Source organism: Mobula hypostoma, chromosome 4 (genome assembly GCF_963921235.1).
Source record: "Mobula hypostoma chromosome 4, sMobHyp1.1, whole genome shotgun sequence".
Taxonomy (NCBI): Eukaryota; Metazoa; Chordata; class Chondrichthyes; order Myliobatiformes; family Myliobatidae; genus Mobula; species Mobula hypostoma.
In genome coordinates, this window is record NC_086100.1 from 167,630,706 (window position 1) to 167,649,096 (window position 18,391).

The 18,391-nt window shown below is 44.5% G+C and overlaps 1 protein-coding gene across 4 annotated transcripts in view; it reads right to left on the reverse strand.

Annotated features, from left to right (window-relative positions):
• The window catches only part of LOC134345754 (electrogenic sodium bicarbonate cotransporter 1-like), a 220,563-nt gene that overhangs the window by 115,005 nt on the left and 87,167 nt on the right, over positions 1-18,391 (reverse strand). For all 4 annotated transcript variants that reach the window (XM_063046920.1, XM_063046921.1, XM_063046923.1 and 1 more), the window contains exons 8-10: positions 16,777-16,934; positions 15,274-15,361; positions 8,014-8,168 (exon numbers count right to left, since the gene is read on the reverse strand). In XM_063046920.1, coding sequence (XP_062902990.1) covers positions 8,014-8,168; positions 15,274-15,361; positions 16,777-16,934 — 401 coding nt within the window. The remainder of the gene's footprint in view (positions 1-8,013; positions 8,169-15,273; positions 15,362-16,776; positions 16,935-18,391) is intronic.

Consider the following 18,391-nt stretch of genomic DNA (forward strand, 5'->3'; position numbering starts at 1 on the left):
GCAGTTTTTTTCCTTGTAACTGTTTGTTTAATAAATTCAGTTTTTCAAATCTATCTGAGGTAATATATGTCAGCTGTTTTGCATAATCTAGCATATTTTACATTCAGGATTCCAATTAAATTAAATATATTCATTTATGTTTTTTTATTTATATCGTTTAGTAATATTCCATTAAAACAGCAAACTCATGGCCTACTCAGAAACTCCTGTGGCTTCAATTTCTTGTTTTTGTTTTACTTGTGGCCTCTTCAAAATCCAGCATGACCTCCTGGGGAGCCATATGGCCCACATTGAGAACCACTGTTCTACAACACTATGAATTTTCTTATCATCTGCAAACTCACAAACCTACTTATCTACATTTTCATAAAGGTCATTTATAATACATCTCAAACAGCAGAGGTCCACATCTCTGAAGAACACCACTATTCACAGACCTCCAGCTAGAATATGTCCCATCGACCACCAGCTTCTGTCATCTACGGGCAAGCCAAAATGAATTCAAACAGCCAAGATGTTTGACGAGATTGCCATGGAAAGAAACCTTTTCTCCCCATATCTATCAAGTTGGATTGATCTAGGAGCAGGTCAATCCTTCCCTACCATTGAACAAGATGTAGCTAACCTCAACTCCACCTCTCTGTCTAACCTACATAACCTTAGCTCACCCACAGTCACTCACTGACAAATCTGTTCACAAACAAGAGAAAATCTGCAGATGCTAGAAATCCGAGCAACACACACAAAATGCTGGAGGAACTCAGCAGGGCCAGGCAGCATCTATGGAAAAGAGTATAGTCAACGTTTCAGGCTGGGACCCTTCAGCAGGACTGAAACATCCACTGTACTCCTTTTCATAGATGCTGCCTGCCCTGCTGAGTTCCTCCAGCACTTTGTGAATGTGTCACTGACAATCTGTTGAGCTTTGCCTGAAACATAATTGGAACCATTGCTTGCCCCACCATTTCAGGAAGAGATTTCCAAAGACTCATGCTCAGAGAGACGGAAGCTAATCCTATATTTTACAAAAGTGATGGACTAGGCACAGGAGGAAACGGGTTAATGACCTGATAGATATAACTTTAATCCTGGCACTGACTTTGTGAGTCTTCTTGCACCTTCTTCAGTATACTGAAGCCAGGGTCATCTATGTTCCAACACAGGCATGTAACCGTTTACATCTTATCTGTACCTTACTATTTATCCCTTGCATAGTAAAGGCATCCGTTAGTCTTGTGAGACCGTGGATCTGCGCCTGGAAAGTCTTCACTCTCCAGGGCGTAGGCCTGGGCGAGGTTGTGTGGAAGACCAGCAGTTGCCCATGCTGCAAGTCTCCCCTCTTCGCAACACCAATGTTGTCCAAGGGAAGGGCATTAGGACCCATACAGCTTGGCACCAGTGTCAGCGCAGAGCAATATGTGATTAAGTGCCTTGCTCAAGGACACAGCACGTTGCCTTGGCTGGGGCTCGAACTCATGACCTTCAGGTCGCTAGTCCAATGCCTTAACCACTTGGCCACATGCCCACTCCCTCACATAATTAGTCTCATTAATAACATTTAATTATTTGTGAACCTTTACTCAAGAAACTTGGGCTCATGTTGCCTAAATAGCTTGTTGACTTTGACCTAACCATTTACACGGTCGTTTTGTAAGCCTTGTATCCCGTTACAGTCCTCCTTGGTATTAACATCCCCTCTAATCGATGAGGAAAGGAGTTGCTTGCTGTTGGATCTTCTGCTCTGCTGAAGCTCAAGAGGAGAAACATTCACCCCTCCAGAACTGAACACCAACAGTTCTCTGTTACAAGGACCTTTGGTAACACAGAAGCTCGGAGGGGGCAAATGGAATTGTGCCAACTCCCTCTCCCTAACCTTCCCTCTCTACTGACGCCAGTGGGGATGACGGCAGGTGGGAGAGCCCAGCTTCAACATCTGCAAACACGCGACAGGCGCAGCTACTTACATTAAAACTAACACGCAGGCAAAGTGGTAAGGAAGATCCCACAGCCAGTCCAGGACAGCACAGTTTGCAGAGCCAGTACAGCCACTATCACACAGCTCCGTAAGGTACCGTGGAGTTGGCACGTTCTCCGTGACCGTGTGTGTTTCCCCGGGTACTGCGGTTTCCTCTCACATTCCCGTGACGTGTGGGTCTGTGGGTCAATTGGCCAGAGTGAGGGTAAGGGATAGAGTCTGGGCAGTGCTGCTGGGAACATGGGGAGCATGAAACGTGATTGATGTGAATGGTTGGTTGATTTTCAGCATGGAAACAGTGGGCTGAAAGGCCTTTTGCCGTGCTGTATCTCTCCAGGAGTCTCTATAACTGACCTCAGGGGGAATTTGGTTGAGGGTTACCCTACCCTAGCTGGGTCCCAGTTCGTTACTGTCCTATCCTTCATGATACACGGTCACCTTCTTACTGTTGGCATCATGAGCCAAAACAGCGTCGTAATTAATATCATTACATATTCACGAGGAAACGGGGATATTGCAGGATCAGGGAGTTGAGTTAGATCAGCCCTGACCTTGCCAAATGGTGGGACAGGCGTAAAGGGCCAAACGGCCTACTCCTGCTCCCATTTGTTATGTTTAAACCTCTTAATGACCAACGAAGTATCTTTGAAGTGGTGCCACTGCTACGACATCATAGTCATAGTCATACTCTATTGATCCCGAGGGAAATTGTGTTTCGTTACAGTTGCACCAACCAAGAATAGAGTATAGATATAGCAATATAAAAACCATAAATATTTAAATAATAATATGCTATCAGTCAAATTAACTGCTACTGAGATCACTTGCATTCCCCTGAGACATGATACAGTTTTTGCCTGTTATCCAGGAGGCAGTATGTATTCCCAGAGAACTCACCAGATTGGACTAGAAACCGCAGCCTCGGTTCTTATCAGCATTTGCATTGTGTGTGGGTAGGTTTACACCTGAGCAAATTATCTCATTACAGAGAGTGTTCAGTCAATGAGGTCACAGTTAAAGAGTTGGGCGTTTTCATATCTGTTTACTGAGAGGAAGCAATGGTTTTATTAAGGGTGAAAGTACCAGTAACTGTCGTATCTTATCTTGCAATGATTTTACCTGTAAGCTTTTTAAAACTGGTTGGAACTGGAATTGCTTGTAAGGGTTCAAAATTAAAACCTGCTTATTATAGAAAAGTGAAACAATTCAAAAAATTTTGCAATCCGACAGCCGTCAATCAGCTCCTTTATCTTATCTATGGTTTATGTAGTTATTGCCCTGTAGGTCCAGTCTGGCTGGTTGATGGAGCAGCTCTTTCTGGAACATCACACTACAAGGCTTATTTCAATGGGCCATCGAGCTTCTCCACAGAGTCTCGAGCTCCTTGTGTCCCATCGTAAACCTCTCCACCCCATTAACGTTAGTCTGACCACTGAGGCCAGGAATCAGGAGACAGAGTGCACCCTTTAGTTGGTGTCTCTTTTGTGATGAGCTCATGGTGTTCCAGTGAGTAAATACTGAAGGGACACAAGAGACTCCAGATGCCGGAACGTGAAACAAACAGACAAAACTGCTGGAGGAACTCAGCAGGTCAGGTAGTGCCTGTGAAGGGACATGGAGCATCAACGTTTCAGGTCAACATTTCAATTCTACTCTTCCAGTCCAACTGGTGTGTCTTGACCCAAAACACCGACTGTCCATATGTTGTCAGACTCACTGAGTTCCTCCAGCACTTTGTTTGTTGCTAATAACAAAGGAAGTCCATTTCCCACAACCCATGGAGGAACTGTGTGTTGTGTGGCCAGGAACTTCATTAGATGCATGACCTGGATATTATTAGGTACATGACCTACGGGTTCATTATGTGTGCAACTGTCTCGGGGAGAGTATCAGCCATGCTGGGACAATATCCCACTGGTCTTCAATCGACCTGGAAATAATCTTCAATACAATCTAACAGGCGAGTAACCACTCCCACTAAAGCCACATCTCTGAAGTGGAATGCTTATCAGCACCTTAACTCACACAGACCACAAAGGCAAACAACATTCAAAATGCAATCAGTGAAATACCTGATTACGAATAAGCGTGTTCACGTCCTGATTAAGCGTGTTCTCTGTATACAGACACTGCTGGACCTGCTGAGGTTTTCCAGCATTTTCTGTTTTTCTTTCAGATTTCTAATATCTGGAGCAACATGTGGAGGAACTTAGCAGGTTGATCATTACCTGTGGGAGGACAGGACTGGTCAAAGCTTCGGGTTGAAACCTGCATCGGGACTCGTAATATAGAATTTCAACCCAAAACGTTGACAATTCCCCTCCCCCCACCCCACAGAGGCTGCTGATTCTGCCACGACATCGCTTATTGCTGCAGATTCCAGCATCTACAGTCTTTGTGTCGGCTTTTCACCTCTGTAGTCTTCCTTTGCTTGATCTTCCTTTGCTATGAAAGTGCCATTACTATTTTGGCATGCGAATTATTTTTAATATAGTTGAAGGCTTAACCAATCTGTTGTCCTCCACTTCTGATTGGATTCCATCTGCACTAAGCAATGAGAATTGATTCCTAGTTAACACACACAAAATGCTGGAGGGACTCAGCAGGCCAGGCTGCACCTATGGAAAAGAGATGCCTGGCTTGCTGAATTCCTCCAGCATATTGTGTGAGTTGCTTAGATGTCCAGCATATGCAGATTCTCTCTTGTTTGTGATTCCTAGTTAGCTTCACAACAAATCACAAACGTCTGCTTCTGGTTCAGGTTAGCTTGCGCTGGGAAGGTCGAGGCATCAGCTACCTCCTACCCCCATGTGCTCTACTCCATAAACAAATGTCCACCTGTTGCTTTTCCGCTTACTTTCCAGTGTCCCTGGAGATCAGAGCAGCCTGAGTATATTCCCCAAGGTGACAGCCTTCACTCACCATGAACTATGATCTTATCCTCTCCATTCTTTCATTACAAAATAATTAAAGCTAATATGGAGGGGTGAGGGCTCTACTCACCCACTGTCACAGGCTACATTAGCCTTGGATGGAGTGCAGCGAGGATCCCACTCCAAGTGTTAATTAACCAAGACAGGTTTCACAGACTCGGTTTCCTGGTCTTTCTGTCTCTCTCTCTTATATATAAGAAATAATAGGTATAAGAGAGAGCGAGAGAGAGAGAATATAAAATATGATACCTCAGTCCAATTCCCCTTTCACACTCCCGAACACACAACCAAAGGTAACAAAGACCCAAAGCTGACAAACGAGGGGCTATCCAGCATGATCACAAGCCTGCAATCTCTCTGTGTCAAATCGGTTTCCCATGTTACCTCGAAACCAGGGTCTGAGTCCTGCTGAAGAACAAAACTAGGCTGACAGCGCAGTGCAGCAAAGGAGGAGGGACTGCATTTTGGATGAGACACTTCAAGGTGATACAGTATTCCATTTAGAAGAGGAAGAAGAGTCCACTCTTCTAAATTGTTCATGAGTAAATTCTCCTCCTTCCCTCCATTCCTGCCTCCCTCCCTCCTCCACTCCAAGTGTCCAACTGCTGGTTGTGGGAGCTCACTGTGTACACACTGGTAACAGAAAGATAGCAATCAAAGCAAAAATATTACCATGGAAACCAACACAGGCCACGCTCCTTCACGGGCCCCGAAGCTGTTTGGTTTCACAGAGATACCAGTCTGTGACTTGCAGATGCTGGAATCTAGAGCAAAGTACAACCTTCTGGATGAACTCAGTGGGTCGAGCAGCACCAGTGGGGGAGAAGGGATGGGGACCCTTCAAATGAACGGATGTAGGCAGGTCCTGATGCAGGCCCTCAACCCAAAACCTTGGCTATTCCTCTGCTTCCACAACTCTGCCTGACCCACTGAGTTCCTTCAGCAATTTGTTCCTTGTAGTTTGGAGACCACTGGAGAGAGGGAATGTGTTGTCTGAAGCTACTTGCCGGAGAGGCTGCAGCGAATAATTGCATTGTACCTGTACCTGACCATACTTGTGCACATGACAACAAACTTGACTTGCCTGGAGAAAGCAAGAAAAGAATGGATGGAGGAAAGGAGAGGGGATAGGAGAATGATGCAAATCGATTGTATCATGCAGAAATAGGTTTTACTGTGGGGGAAGGGGTATTTTAGAGTCTCGAAGACAATACCAGGTGAGATGTGAAATCGGCTTATCCCATCTGCTTCCCAATAGGTGAGTTGGGTTAAAATTACCCCAGAGAAAGAGGGGAAGAGAAGGCGAGTGAGAGGGGGTCGAGAAAGAAAAACTGGGGCATGGGAACTAGCAACGGAGGGAGGAGACTTTAAAGACCATCAAACAATTGTAACCCTACCTTTGTGCTTTCGCGTGTGAGTGAAGGCATGGATACAATAAACACAGTGAACACCGGTGCAATGGTGGCATTGCCTTATTGATCAGCACATCATTTCAACACAGTGGGAGGCCATTCAGCCCACTGAGTCAATGCTGGAAGTGGTGAAGAGTGGGAGCACACCGTACAATGGACATTTTGCTGAAAAACTGTGTGTAATCTTACACCTATTTTGAGCTCCGGTCTTTAATCAGCCACAGGGGAACTTTGGCTTGCCCCTTGACAACCCCTAGCCCAAACTTGACCGTGACCTTCATATTATAATTACCATGACTTTACTCACACCTCGGTGCCTTATATCATTTAGCTTTTAAAGAATTTAAAACTGGAAAGACACCATCCAGGAAGAGATCAGCAATTTGTTCATTGTTCACACTCTCTGCAATAGAAAGCAGAGAAAAAAATTTCATTTGTTTGTCCTCCCTGTTGGCATAGAGACACGAGAATCTACCCAAGTTTTGTAAATGGACAGTAACGTACTGAATAATACATTGGTTTCTTGCTTCTCCTTGCACTGTTGGCAGTGTTGACTGACAAACACCAATCACGTTGTATTCTGCCAACAGCTTGCAGTCAGGGGAACAATTAATGGCTCACACTTACACACAACCCCTCCTGACCTTGGCACACCCCAAGGCCAATCCAGCAGCAGCACTGCTGCAGTATGAAAATGGCAGCCACAAACAACTCATTGGATAATGGAGTAATCTCGTAATTCAACACAAAAACAGACCATTCCGTCCAACTCATCCAGATTCCCATTTAAGTTATTCTTCTAAAACTTTCCCCTCCATGTTCCTGTCCGAGTGCCTTTTAAATGTTAAGTGTATTTGCCTCAACCACTCTGCAGCAGGAAGTAAGGCGATGCGATGCCATAGGCTGCCAGCAAACCAAACTCAATTTCTACCATTGTCTGTAAAGAGTTTGTACATTCTCCCCGAGACCACATGGGTTTCCTCCAGGTGCTCTGGTTTCCTCCCACATTCCAATGACGTCCGGGTTTGGACACTGTGGGCATGTTAAGTTGGTGCCAGAGGCACAGCAACACATGTGGGCTGCCCCCAGCACATCCTTGGACTGTGTTGGTCGTTGACGCAAACGACGTATTTCACTGCATGTTTCAATGTTTCATGTGACAAATAAAGATAATCTTTAATGTTCCTCTGGTAGCTCATTCCATATACCGTTCGACTACCTGCTCTGTAAAAAGTTGCCCCTGAGGTTCCTATTAAATCTCTCCCCCTTAACTTAAACCCATGCCCTCTAGTTCTTGATTCCTCAACTCTGTGAAAAAGACTGCGTATACCTTATCCATAACCCTCATGATTTTATACACATCTATGAAATAAACTCTCATTCTCCTGCACTCCAGTTAATAAAGACCCAACTTGTCCAATTTCTTTCTATAATTTAAATCTTGACAATGTCCTCATAAATTCTATCATACTACTTACAGCAAGAATTTGGGCCTGAACACTGAGGAGAACTTCTCCGATTTTCTTTGAAAGCCTTGCATGATCCGAGATGGATAGATAGGATCATCTCCAAAGAATGGGGGATTCTTCCCTCTGGCTGCCTGGCCCATTCTGAGCTTCTGCTGGCCTGTCTGGCTCCCCGAACACAGATCATCTGTGGCACCGTTTTCCGCAGAAATAAAAACTCTGTTTACCTTTTATCAGAAGAAGGCAGCGACTTTGGAGGCTCAATCCTGATCTCAGGATCCCACTCGCCTGGCGGCAGGACAATTACTTCATCCAGGAACTCGTCGATACCAGCCAGAAGATCTTCATTATCCTTGGCTTTGTAAGCAATGTCATGAAATAGCTAAATCGATCGACAGAGAGAAAAGTAACCTTTCAATGAACATTAAACAACAGTGGCAAATGCCACAAAATACAGTCTTCCATGATCATGCCCCAACTGGGAAAGTAAGAACAGGTAAAGGCCATTCAGTCTTTCAAACCTGCACTGAATCCAGTTTAGTCAATGCAGGACAGGTACAGATTCAAAGGGTTAAATGGCTTTGCTCTATTCTGACTTCGGGACAGAATAGGGAATATTTATCTTTATGATTTAACCCTTAAACCCTTTCTCAGCAAGAAACCTACTGTAGGTGCAAGAAATTTGAAATAAAAACAGCGAATACTAGAAACACTCGGCAAGTTGGGCAGCAGAAACAGTGGTACTGTTTCAGGTTTGGTGCCCTTTTAGCAGTCTCAGTTTTGAAATGGGACCATTAAAATGATTCAGTGTAATGTCTCAACCCAGAAAAGCGTGAACAGATACAATTAACGACACCTGGATCAGGGAGGACAGGTTACACGTGCTCTGCCCGAGACAGTAAGAGACTACAGAGTTGTGGACATGGCTCAGCACCTCACAAAATCCAGCCTCCCCTCTACACGTCTCACTGCCTCAGTAAAGCAGCCAGCGTAATCAAAGACCCCAGTCACTCTACACATTCTCTCTGCTCCACCCCCTCCCATCGGGCAGAAGATATAAAAGCCAGAAATCTTATACCACCAGGGTCAAAGGCAGCTTGCATCCTGCTGGTATCAGACTATTGAATGGCCATCTAATACGTTAAGGTGGACTCCAGACTTCAAAACTTATCTAGCCTATTGTCTGCCTGCATTGCACTTCCTCTGTAGCTCGATCACTAGATTCTGGAATGGTTCCACAGTACTTGAAAATTCCAAATGGTACTCCACTCTTCAAGAAGGGGGAGAGGTAAAGGAAAGGAAATTATAGGCCAGTTAGCCAGACTTCACTGGTTGGGAAGATGTTGAATTCTACTATTAAGGACTAGGTTTCGGAGTACATGATAAATTAGCCCAAAGTCAGTATGGTTTTCTGATGAAGAAATCTTGCCTGACAAACCTGTTGGAATTCTTTTGAGGAAATAACAGGCAGGATAGACAAAGGAAAGTCAGTAGATGTTGTTTATTTGGATTTTCAGAAGGCCTTTGACAAGGTGCCACACATGAGGGTACTTAACAAGGTAAGAGCTCATGGTATGACAGAAAAGGTACTAGGATGAATAGGAGATTGGCTGACTGGCATGAGGTAAAGAGTGGGAATAAAGGCCACCTTTTCTGGTTGGCTGCCAGTGACTAGTGGTGTGCCACAGGGGTCAGTTTGGGACCACTTCTTTTCACATTATATGTCAATGATTTGGATGAAGGAATTGATGGCTTTGTGGCCAAGTTGGTGGATGAAATGATGATAGGTGGATGGGCAGGTAGAGTTAGAAAGCAGGGTGTCTTCAGAAGAACTTAGACAGACTGGGGGAACGGGCAAGGTAGTGACAGATGGAATACAGTGCTGGGAAGTGCATGATCATGCACTTTGGCAGAAGGAATAAAGGTGTGGAATATTTTCTAATTGGGGAGAAAATTCAAAAATCAGAGGTACAAAGGGAGTTAGGAGTCCTTGTGCAGGGTTCCCTAAAGGTTAACTTGCAGGTTGTGTCTGTGGTAAGGAAGGCAAATGCAATGCTAGCATTCATTACGAGAGGACTAGAATATTAGAGCAAAGATGTAATGCTGAGGTTTAATAAGGCATCAGTTTTGTGAGCAGTTTTTTGGCCCCGACGTGCCAAAGGTGCATTGGCATTGGAGGGGGTTCAGAGGAGATACACAAGAATCATGCTAGGAATGAAAGGGTTAACACATGAGGAACCTTCGATGGCTATGGGCCTGTACTCACTGGAGTTTAGAAGAACGAAGGGGAAACCTCATTGAAACCTATCGAATATTGAAAGGCCTAGGTAGAGTGATGTGGAGAGAATGTCCCTATAGTGGGGGAGTCTAGGACCAGAGGGCACAGCCTCACAACTGAGGAACATTCATTTAGAACAGAGATGAGGAAACATTTCTTTAGCCAGAGGCTGGTGAAACCATGGGATTCATTGCCGCAGACTGCTGTACGGACCAAGTCATTGGGTATATTTAACGTGGAGGTTGATAGGTTCTTGACTAATCAGGGCATCAAAGATTACGGAGAGAAGGCAGGAGAATGTGGTTGAGAGGGATAATAATTCAGCCATGATAGATAGCATTGTAGACTCAATAGGCTGAATGGCCTAATTCTGCTCCTCTGTCTTATGGTCTTACCATGCCATATTCTGTTTGTGTTTTCCTTTGTACTGCCTTAATGAAGTGATATATAGATATCAGTTTACCAATTACTGTTCACACTTTCCAGAGGGATGTTTATGTAAGTTAAAAGGTAGAAGGATGAGTGGGAAGCAAAGGAAGGGAAATATAGGGAGTTGTTGGGAAGCTGACATTAAGTTGCAGAGAAGCTGGAGGCAGACACACCACCGCACTTTGACCAGAACTGGTGTTGTGAGAGGACTAAGAGTACAACACAATGTGCGTGACACAGTGGTGCAGACAGTAGAACACTGCCTCATAGCTTCAGAGACCCAGGTTCAATCCTGACCTCAGCCACTGACTATGTGGAGTTTGCATGTTCTCCCTGTGACCATGTGGGCTTCCCCCAGGTGCTCTGGCTTCTTCTCACGTTCCAAAGACGTGTGGGTTGGTGGGTTAATTAAATTACCACCAGCGTGTGGGTGAGGGAGAACAAAAAGGGGACTTGTGTAGGATTACTGTAAATGGTTGGTTGAACAGGATGGGCTGAAGGGCCTGTTTCCGTGCCATATCTCTCTGTGACTCGAGGACAACCCCAGAGAGCACGATGAACTTGTTGTTTGTTCGGGAATCCCTTTACAAGTGTGCAGCAGTGGGACTGGTCTGTGACAGGAGCAGAGGGACAGTGAACAAGTGAGTGTTTGCTGATGCTTGCAAGGGGAACTCATGTGAAGTGATGAACAAGGAAGAGCCAACCTCAAGGTTGATTCAATTCCACATTTAGTGCTTCCTGCACAGGAAACAACAGGCTCAGTAGGGTGTCCAGTTGGCACATTTGCTGTGTCCCTGCAGTCTGCCAAGAAACATTGATGTGACTTGGGGTGGGATCTCATTCAGCAGGACAATGCTGGAACGCCCTGTGCCACAGCCAAGGAAGGTTGACAGATGTCGGGCTTTTGGTGACTGTGTTGTCATGGGGCCAATTGGAAACTGCAGCGTCCAGTCCAGAATTCAAAGGTGAAGGGGCAGAGTTCCTGGTCTACAGCCCTGTCCAATTTTCATTAGACAACTGATTGGTGTAAAATAAAAGCAGAGAACTTTGAACATTACAGCACAGGAACAGGGTCTTTGACTCACAGTATCTATGCTGAACACAATGCAAAGTTAACTGATCTCTTCTGCCTGCACCTGAGCCATATCCCTACATTCCTTAATATTCATGTGTCTAGGAGTCTCATAAATACCATTATCATTTCAGTTTCCACCACCAGCCCATTCCAGACATCTATGACTGTGTAAAAACTGCACATCCCCTTTAACCTTTTTAACCCCTCTCACCTTTAATGCACGTCCTCCAATATTTGACATTCCTACCACAGGGAGATTTAAAAAGACCATTCATCTGTGCCATTCATAATTTTTTTTTTAAAAAAGTTCCAGCTTATGCCTCTCCAGAGTAAACAACACAAGCCTGATCAATCTCTCCTTAGAGCCCATGCCTTCTAATCCAGGCAGCATTGTGGTAACACACATCAAAGTTGCTGGTGAACGCAGCAGGCCTTCCACATGATCTGAGCATTATGGTAAACCTTTTCTGCCTCCTTTCCAAAGCCTTCATATCCTTCCTGTAATGAGGTGACCAGAACTGCATATGAAACTCTGATACACCATACCCTGACTCACCAAGGCCATTCCCAGTCCTGATGGAATGTTTTAACCTCCACCACCACCCACCCACCCCCCACCACACAGATGCTGCTCAATCTGCCCAATTCTTCCAGCAGCTGTTCGGTGCTCCAGATTCTGGTACCTGCAGTCTCCTGTTCCAAGCTTTTACCAGACGACCCACCTAACTCCCATCAACCTCAAGAATGCCGTTGACCTGTTGTAGAAGTAACACCAAGTACAGGGGCATGCAAAAGTTTGGGCACCCCTAGTCAAAATTTCTGTTACTGTGAATAGCTAAGCGAATACAAGATTTCCAAAAGGCATAAAGTTAAAGATGACACATTTATTTAATATTTTAAGTAAGATTACTTTTTTATTTCCATCTTTTACAGTTTCAAAATAACAAAAAAGGAAAAGGGCCCAAAGCAGAAGTTTGGGCAGCCTGCATGGTCAGTACTTAGTAACATCCCCTTTGGCAAGTATCACAGCTTGTAAATGCTTTCTGTAGCGAGCTAAGAGTCTTTCAATTCTTGTTTGGGGGATTTTCACCCATTCTTCCTTGCAAAAGGCTTCTAGTTCTGTGAGATTCTTGGGTTGTCTTGCATGCACTGCTCTTTCGAGGTCTATCCACAGATTTTCGATGATGTTTACGTCAGGGGACTGTGAGGGCCATGGCAAAACCTTCAGCTTGCACCTCTTGAGGTAGTCCATTGTGGATTTTGAGGTGTGTTTAGGATCATTATCCTGTTGTAGAAGCCATCCTCTTTTATCTTCGGCTTTTTTTTTGTTTTTACAGATGGTGTGATGTTTGCTTCCAGACTTTGCTGGTATTTAATTGAATTCATTCTTCCCTCTACCAGTGAAATGTTCCCTGTACCACTGGCTGCAACACAAGCCCAAAGCATGATCGATCCACCCCCATGCTTAACAGTTGGAGAGGTGTACTTTTCATGAAATTCTGCACCCTTTTTTCTCCAAACATACCTTTGCTCATTGCAGCCAAAAAGTTCTATTTTAACTTCATTAGTCCACAGGACTTGTTTCCACAATGCATCAGGCTTGTTTAGATGTCCCTTTGCAAACCTCTAACGCTGAATTTTGTGGTGAGGATGCAGGAAAGGTTTTCTTCTGATGACTCTTCCATGAAGGTCATATTTGTGCAGGTGTTGCTGCACAGTAGAACAGTGCACCACCACTCCAGAGTCTGCTAAATCTTCCTGAAGGTCTTTTGCAGTCAAACAGGGGTTTTGATTTGCCTTTCTAGCAACCCTACGAGCAGTTCTTTCAGAACGTTTTCTTTGGTCTTCCAGACCTGAACTTGACCTCCACCGTTCATGTTAAATGCCATTTCTTAATTACATTACCAGCTGAAACGGCTACCTGAAAACACTTTGCCTTCTCCTGCTTTGTGGGCATGATTTATTTTAATTTTCAGAGCGCTAGGCAGCTGCTTAGAGGAGCCTATAGCTGCTGATTGTTGGGACAAGGTTTGAGGAGTCAAGGTATTTATAAAGCTTTGAAATTTGCATCACCTGGCCTTTCCTAATGATGACTGTGAACAAGCCATAGCCTTAACAAGCTAGGTAAGGTCTGAGACCTTGGTAAAAGTTATCTGAGAGCTCAAATCTCTTGGGGTGCCCAAACTTCTACGTGGGGCTCCTTTCCTTTTTTTCCCCCACTCTAAAATTGTACAAAACAAAGATAATACACTAATCTTGCTTAAAATATTGAAAAGAATGTTTCATCTTTAACTTTATGACTTTTGGAGGTCAGTTCATCTTCTACTCACTTAACTATTCACAGTACCAGAAATTTTGACCGGGGTGCCCAAACTTTTGCATGCCACTGTACTGGTCCAGTTCAGGTGACCGGTGTCACAATACTGAGTACATCTTCCTCTCCTGGATAAAGTCCAGAGCTGAACCAGCCCAATCTAACTCTCCACGCTTCTTTTTGGGAAAATATATGTAATCAAGCCAAAAACATAGTTTGATACTGCCAGTCTCCAATCAGGTACCAGCTTCTCATTCAGAATTTGATTGAAACTGCAGGACTATGAATTAGACTTCAGAAAGTACCATAAAACTCACTTGGAACGGAATAAGACCATAAGGAATAGAAACAAGCCATTTGGTTCAAGTCTACTCCGCCATTCTATCAACCCCATTTTCTGGCCTTCTCTCCGTAACTTTTAACCACCACTACTAATCAAGCACCTACCAATCTCTGCCTTAAAAACTCTCAAAGACTTGGCCTCCCCTTCCCTCTATGGCAACAAATTCTTAGATTCACCACTCTCTGCCTGAAGAAATTCCTTTAGATCTCAGATGTAAAAGGACCATCCTTTATTTTGATCCTGGATTCAGCTACTGATGCAAACAGCCTCTCCATATCCACTTTCAGCTTTGGTAGGATGTTCAAGACTCTGGCAATCCCATATGACAAATAAGTTAGCCTGTTGGGTATTATTTTTGAGTAAAACTCTCAACACATTTGAAATTCTATATTTTTACATGTTACATGTTGTGAGAAAAACAAACTTTCCAGTAAGACCAGTTAATGGGGGACAGCAGCGTGGCCGTGAGGGTAATGCTTCACAGCATCATTGACTCAGGTTCAATTGCCACCACCGTCTGTAAGGAGTTAGTATGTTCTCCACGTGACTGCATGGGCTTCCTCTATGTGCTCCAGTTTCCTCTCACATTCTAAAGCTGTATGGGTTAGAAAATTGGGAGCATGCTACATTGGCGCCAGAAACATGGCTCCAAGCACACCCACCCTCAGGCTGTGTGGGTCATTGATGCAAACGACACAATTCACTGTTTGTTTTGATGTTCCGACGTACACATGGCAAATAAAGCTAACCTTTCTAATTTTTTCCCTAAGTTACAGGAAGTGTGGAAAACAGAACCATGTACAATTTGTTGAAGTGCAAAAACTGGGATCTCAGAGAGGAACCAGGGTCCCAGGCAGAGTGGGGGCCAGGGATTGAGGTGCTGAACCATAAGGATTTCTGGAATAGTCAGACATTGTGTAACTCGGGTTTTACTGAGTGTGGAATGGTGGCTGGCAAGGGGATCCCGGTGGATCCACTCCACCTGACTGGGAAGCCCAGGAATTCCGGTATTGGCGTCACGAGGTGGTGACAGGCTCATCAGTCTCACCTCATCTGACATGAGCGTAGCAATCGCCCTTCCGATCTCGTGGTAGGATTTAGCCTTGCCTTTCGGTCCCAGCAGAACAAACAGGAATCTGGATAAACAGAAAAATAACTCTATTCCCATTAAAAATCACACCAGGTCTAATGATTACATTATATCCACCCCACATCTGGACTCATTGACCCGCCTTGGAATCCAATATGCCAACTTCACCATGTCTTTATCTCCCCCCTCTCTCACTGCCTCTGTCACTCCTCCAGCCCTGCCACCATCCAATAGCTCTGCTCTGCTCCATTCCAGTGACTGGGACACCCCCAGCTATTACCATCCCGATGGTGACCATGCCTTCTGCTGTCAAAGTCCCAAGTTCTGGAAATTTCTCCTTATCCCTCTTCTCCCTTTAACTCATTCCTTGAAGTGTCTCCCTTCACCAAGAAATCAGTCATCTCACCTGAAACACATGGACCTGTGATAAATAATGAATCATTCTGTACAGATCTCTCTGTAATCAGGGCAATTGTTTTGATTTATAACATTAAATTCAGTGTATAATTCTAGTCAGAGTTATACTGCACAGAATAAGGCCCTTTGGCCCAACCTGTCCATGCCGGTCTTAACCAATCCTTTTTGGTCCACATCCCTCTAAACCTTTCATATTAAACATTGTAAATGCAACACCCACCCTCCCATACCACCACTTCCTCTGGCAGCTTGTACAATATACAGTACCTACCATCCTCTATGCGAAAAACCTGCCACTTGGGTCCCCTTTAAATCTTTCTCCTAAAACTGATGGCCTCTAGCTTTGGACTCCCTTACCCTGAGAAGACGACTGTGACTATGCACTTTATCGATACGCCTTATAATGTTATAAACCTCTACACAGTCACCTCTCAGCCTCCTTTACTCCAAGTTATACACTCATTATGTTTCCTTCTAACTCGAGCCCTTCAATAATTTTGAGAGTCTTTTCTGCACCTTCCCTAGCTTAATCACATCCTTTCTGTGGTATGGCAGCCACAACAGTACAGACTATTCCAGGGGCTACCACTTGTTAGAACAACTCTTTCATCCCAGGAATTAGTAAGGTGAATCAAATTTGGGCCATCTCTACGACTACAAGATTTACCTATTTAAAAAAACCCTGTTATAATAAAGCCTAACATGCAATTTGACCCTTTAACTACTTGCTGAAACTCAATACTAATCTTTTGTGATTCTCCTTCATAACTCAAGCTTCCAGTCAAGACAACATCCTTGTAAATCATTTCTGCACCCTCTTTGGATTAATGACAAGAATATACAGAACAGGTCACTTAATTTATCTATCAACAGATTAGCTGTCAATGCTGCATGCCCTCAGCACTGCGCCGGTACCTATGGATCTGAACTCCTATCTCAGGGGCGGGACAACTCCTACCCATCAGTGACCAGAGTCATCACTGATCCCCAGCCGATGATGGGACCGGCCTGTGGAAGCTGGAGAGGCCTCCAGCATCCACTCACCTGGTTGGCACAGGGACCTCTGTCAGAGCCCCCAGCATCACAGCCTGCTGCAGGCGCACAAAGGCAATGAAGGGAGTCTCCAGGAAATCCACTTCCCCCACCAGCACATTGGAGGCCTCCGCGTCCCGAGGCAACTTCTTCATGAACTTGTTCTTCAGCTGGAACGAGAAAACCAAAAAGTGGTGGTTAGGGAAGGTAGTTGGGGAGTAAAAGGCTGCTTGGCACTTTGGCTCAGAGATGGCTCTGTATAGGAAAACTTAAAACTGGAGAGCTGGGTGTGAAACGGTCACTAGCAATTCAAAAGCAGAGCTCAGAAAAAATTCTTTCCCTTGGGAGTAGGGGGAGAATGGAACTCATTCCCACAGAGGTAGCCTTAAGGGGAAGTTTGATGAACACATGGGAAGAGCAGAGGGGACAAATAGGCTGGCTTTGCACTCTAATGTCAATGGTTGGCTGTTCCTCAACTGTAAACAAACTGAGTCAAAGCAACACAGGTTGAGCATAACTCCAGACACAACAACAGCACTGAGGGCGTGCTAACTATCTACAAGGCCATCTACCAGCTAAGACCCATCAAGGCCCTGCTGCCCTGATGGAATGATGGTGTGGCTGAATTTCAAAGGGGAGCAGTAGTTAGCCCCAGAGTCAATACTTATCCCTCAACAAACATGACTGGAAATAATAGATACAACTTTGATTATCACTTTGTAATGACCTGACAACTGTCTTCAATATCTAGTCATGGAGGAATAGAGCTGAACAGCACGGACCAACTCATCCTTGCCAACCAAAATACCCAACTGAGCTGTGTGGTGAGCGTAGAACGTTGCGCTCTGAGATTTCTAAAGATCCTGTACTTGTTAATTGTTGTCTTAACAGGAGTTGTTAAACCCTTGCGCTTTCTGTTTAATCTTGTCAACTGTGACTGGGACGGGTTTTCCACATACTGTGATTATTTAAAGTGGACTCTCGACCAGTGCTTACCACAGAGTCCTTGTTTTGAGAAGGATTTGTCTGACAGTGTTGCTTGGTCGATCCATCAACGTTCTATTGGAAGTTCAATGTATAAACTCATGTTTCCATCTCCACATGGGAGCCTGTCGTTCCTCCTCACTGTTGTTCAGTCGTTACCGTGACACAGTCCCATTTGATATGTTTGGGACATATCTCTACTGTTCCTGTCCATGACCCTGCCCAAATGCTGTTATTGTACCTGCCTCTATCACGTCCCTTGACACCTCACCACTCAGTTGCCACTCAGATCAACTTTAAATCTTTCCTCCCTTTAACATTCAACTTTACCTCTGAAACTCAGCTCAAGTCCTGGCAACACCTATACAAATTTTCTCTGTACTCTTTCAAGTTTATTGATACTTTTCCTACAGGTAGGTGACCAGAACTACACACAATACTCTAAAGTTGCCCAATTCATCAACGCCATATCCAACTTCAACGCAACATCCCAACTGCTGTCCTCAATACCCAGATGTATGAAGGCCAATCTACCAAAAGCTCTCTTTACAACCCCATCTACCTGTAATGACACTTTCAAGGAATTACTTATCTGGATAATGGCATCTTCTCGTTCATGTGCATGAGCTGTTGGCATGACTGA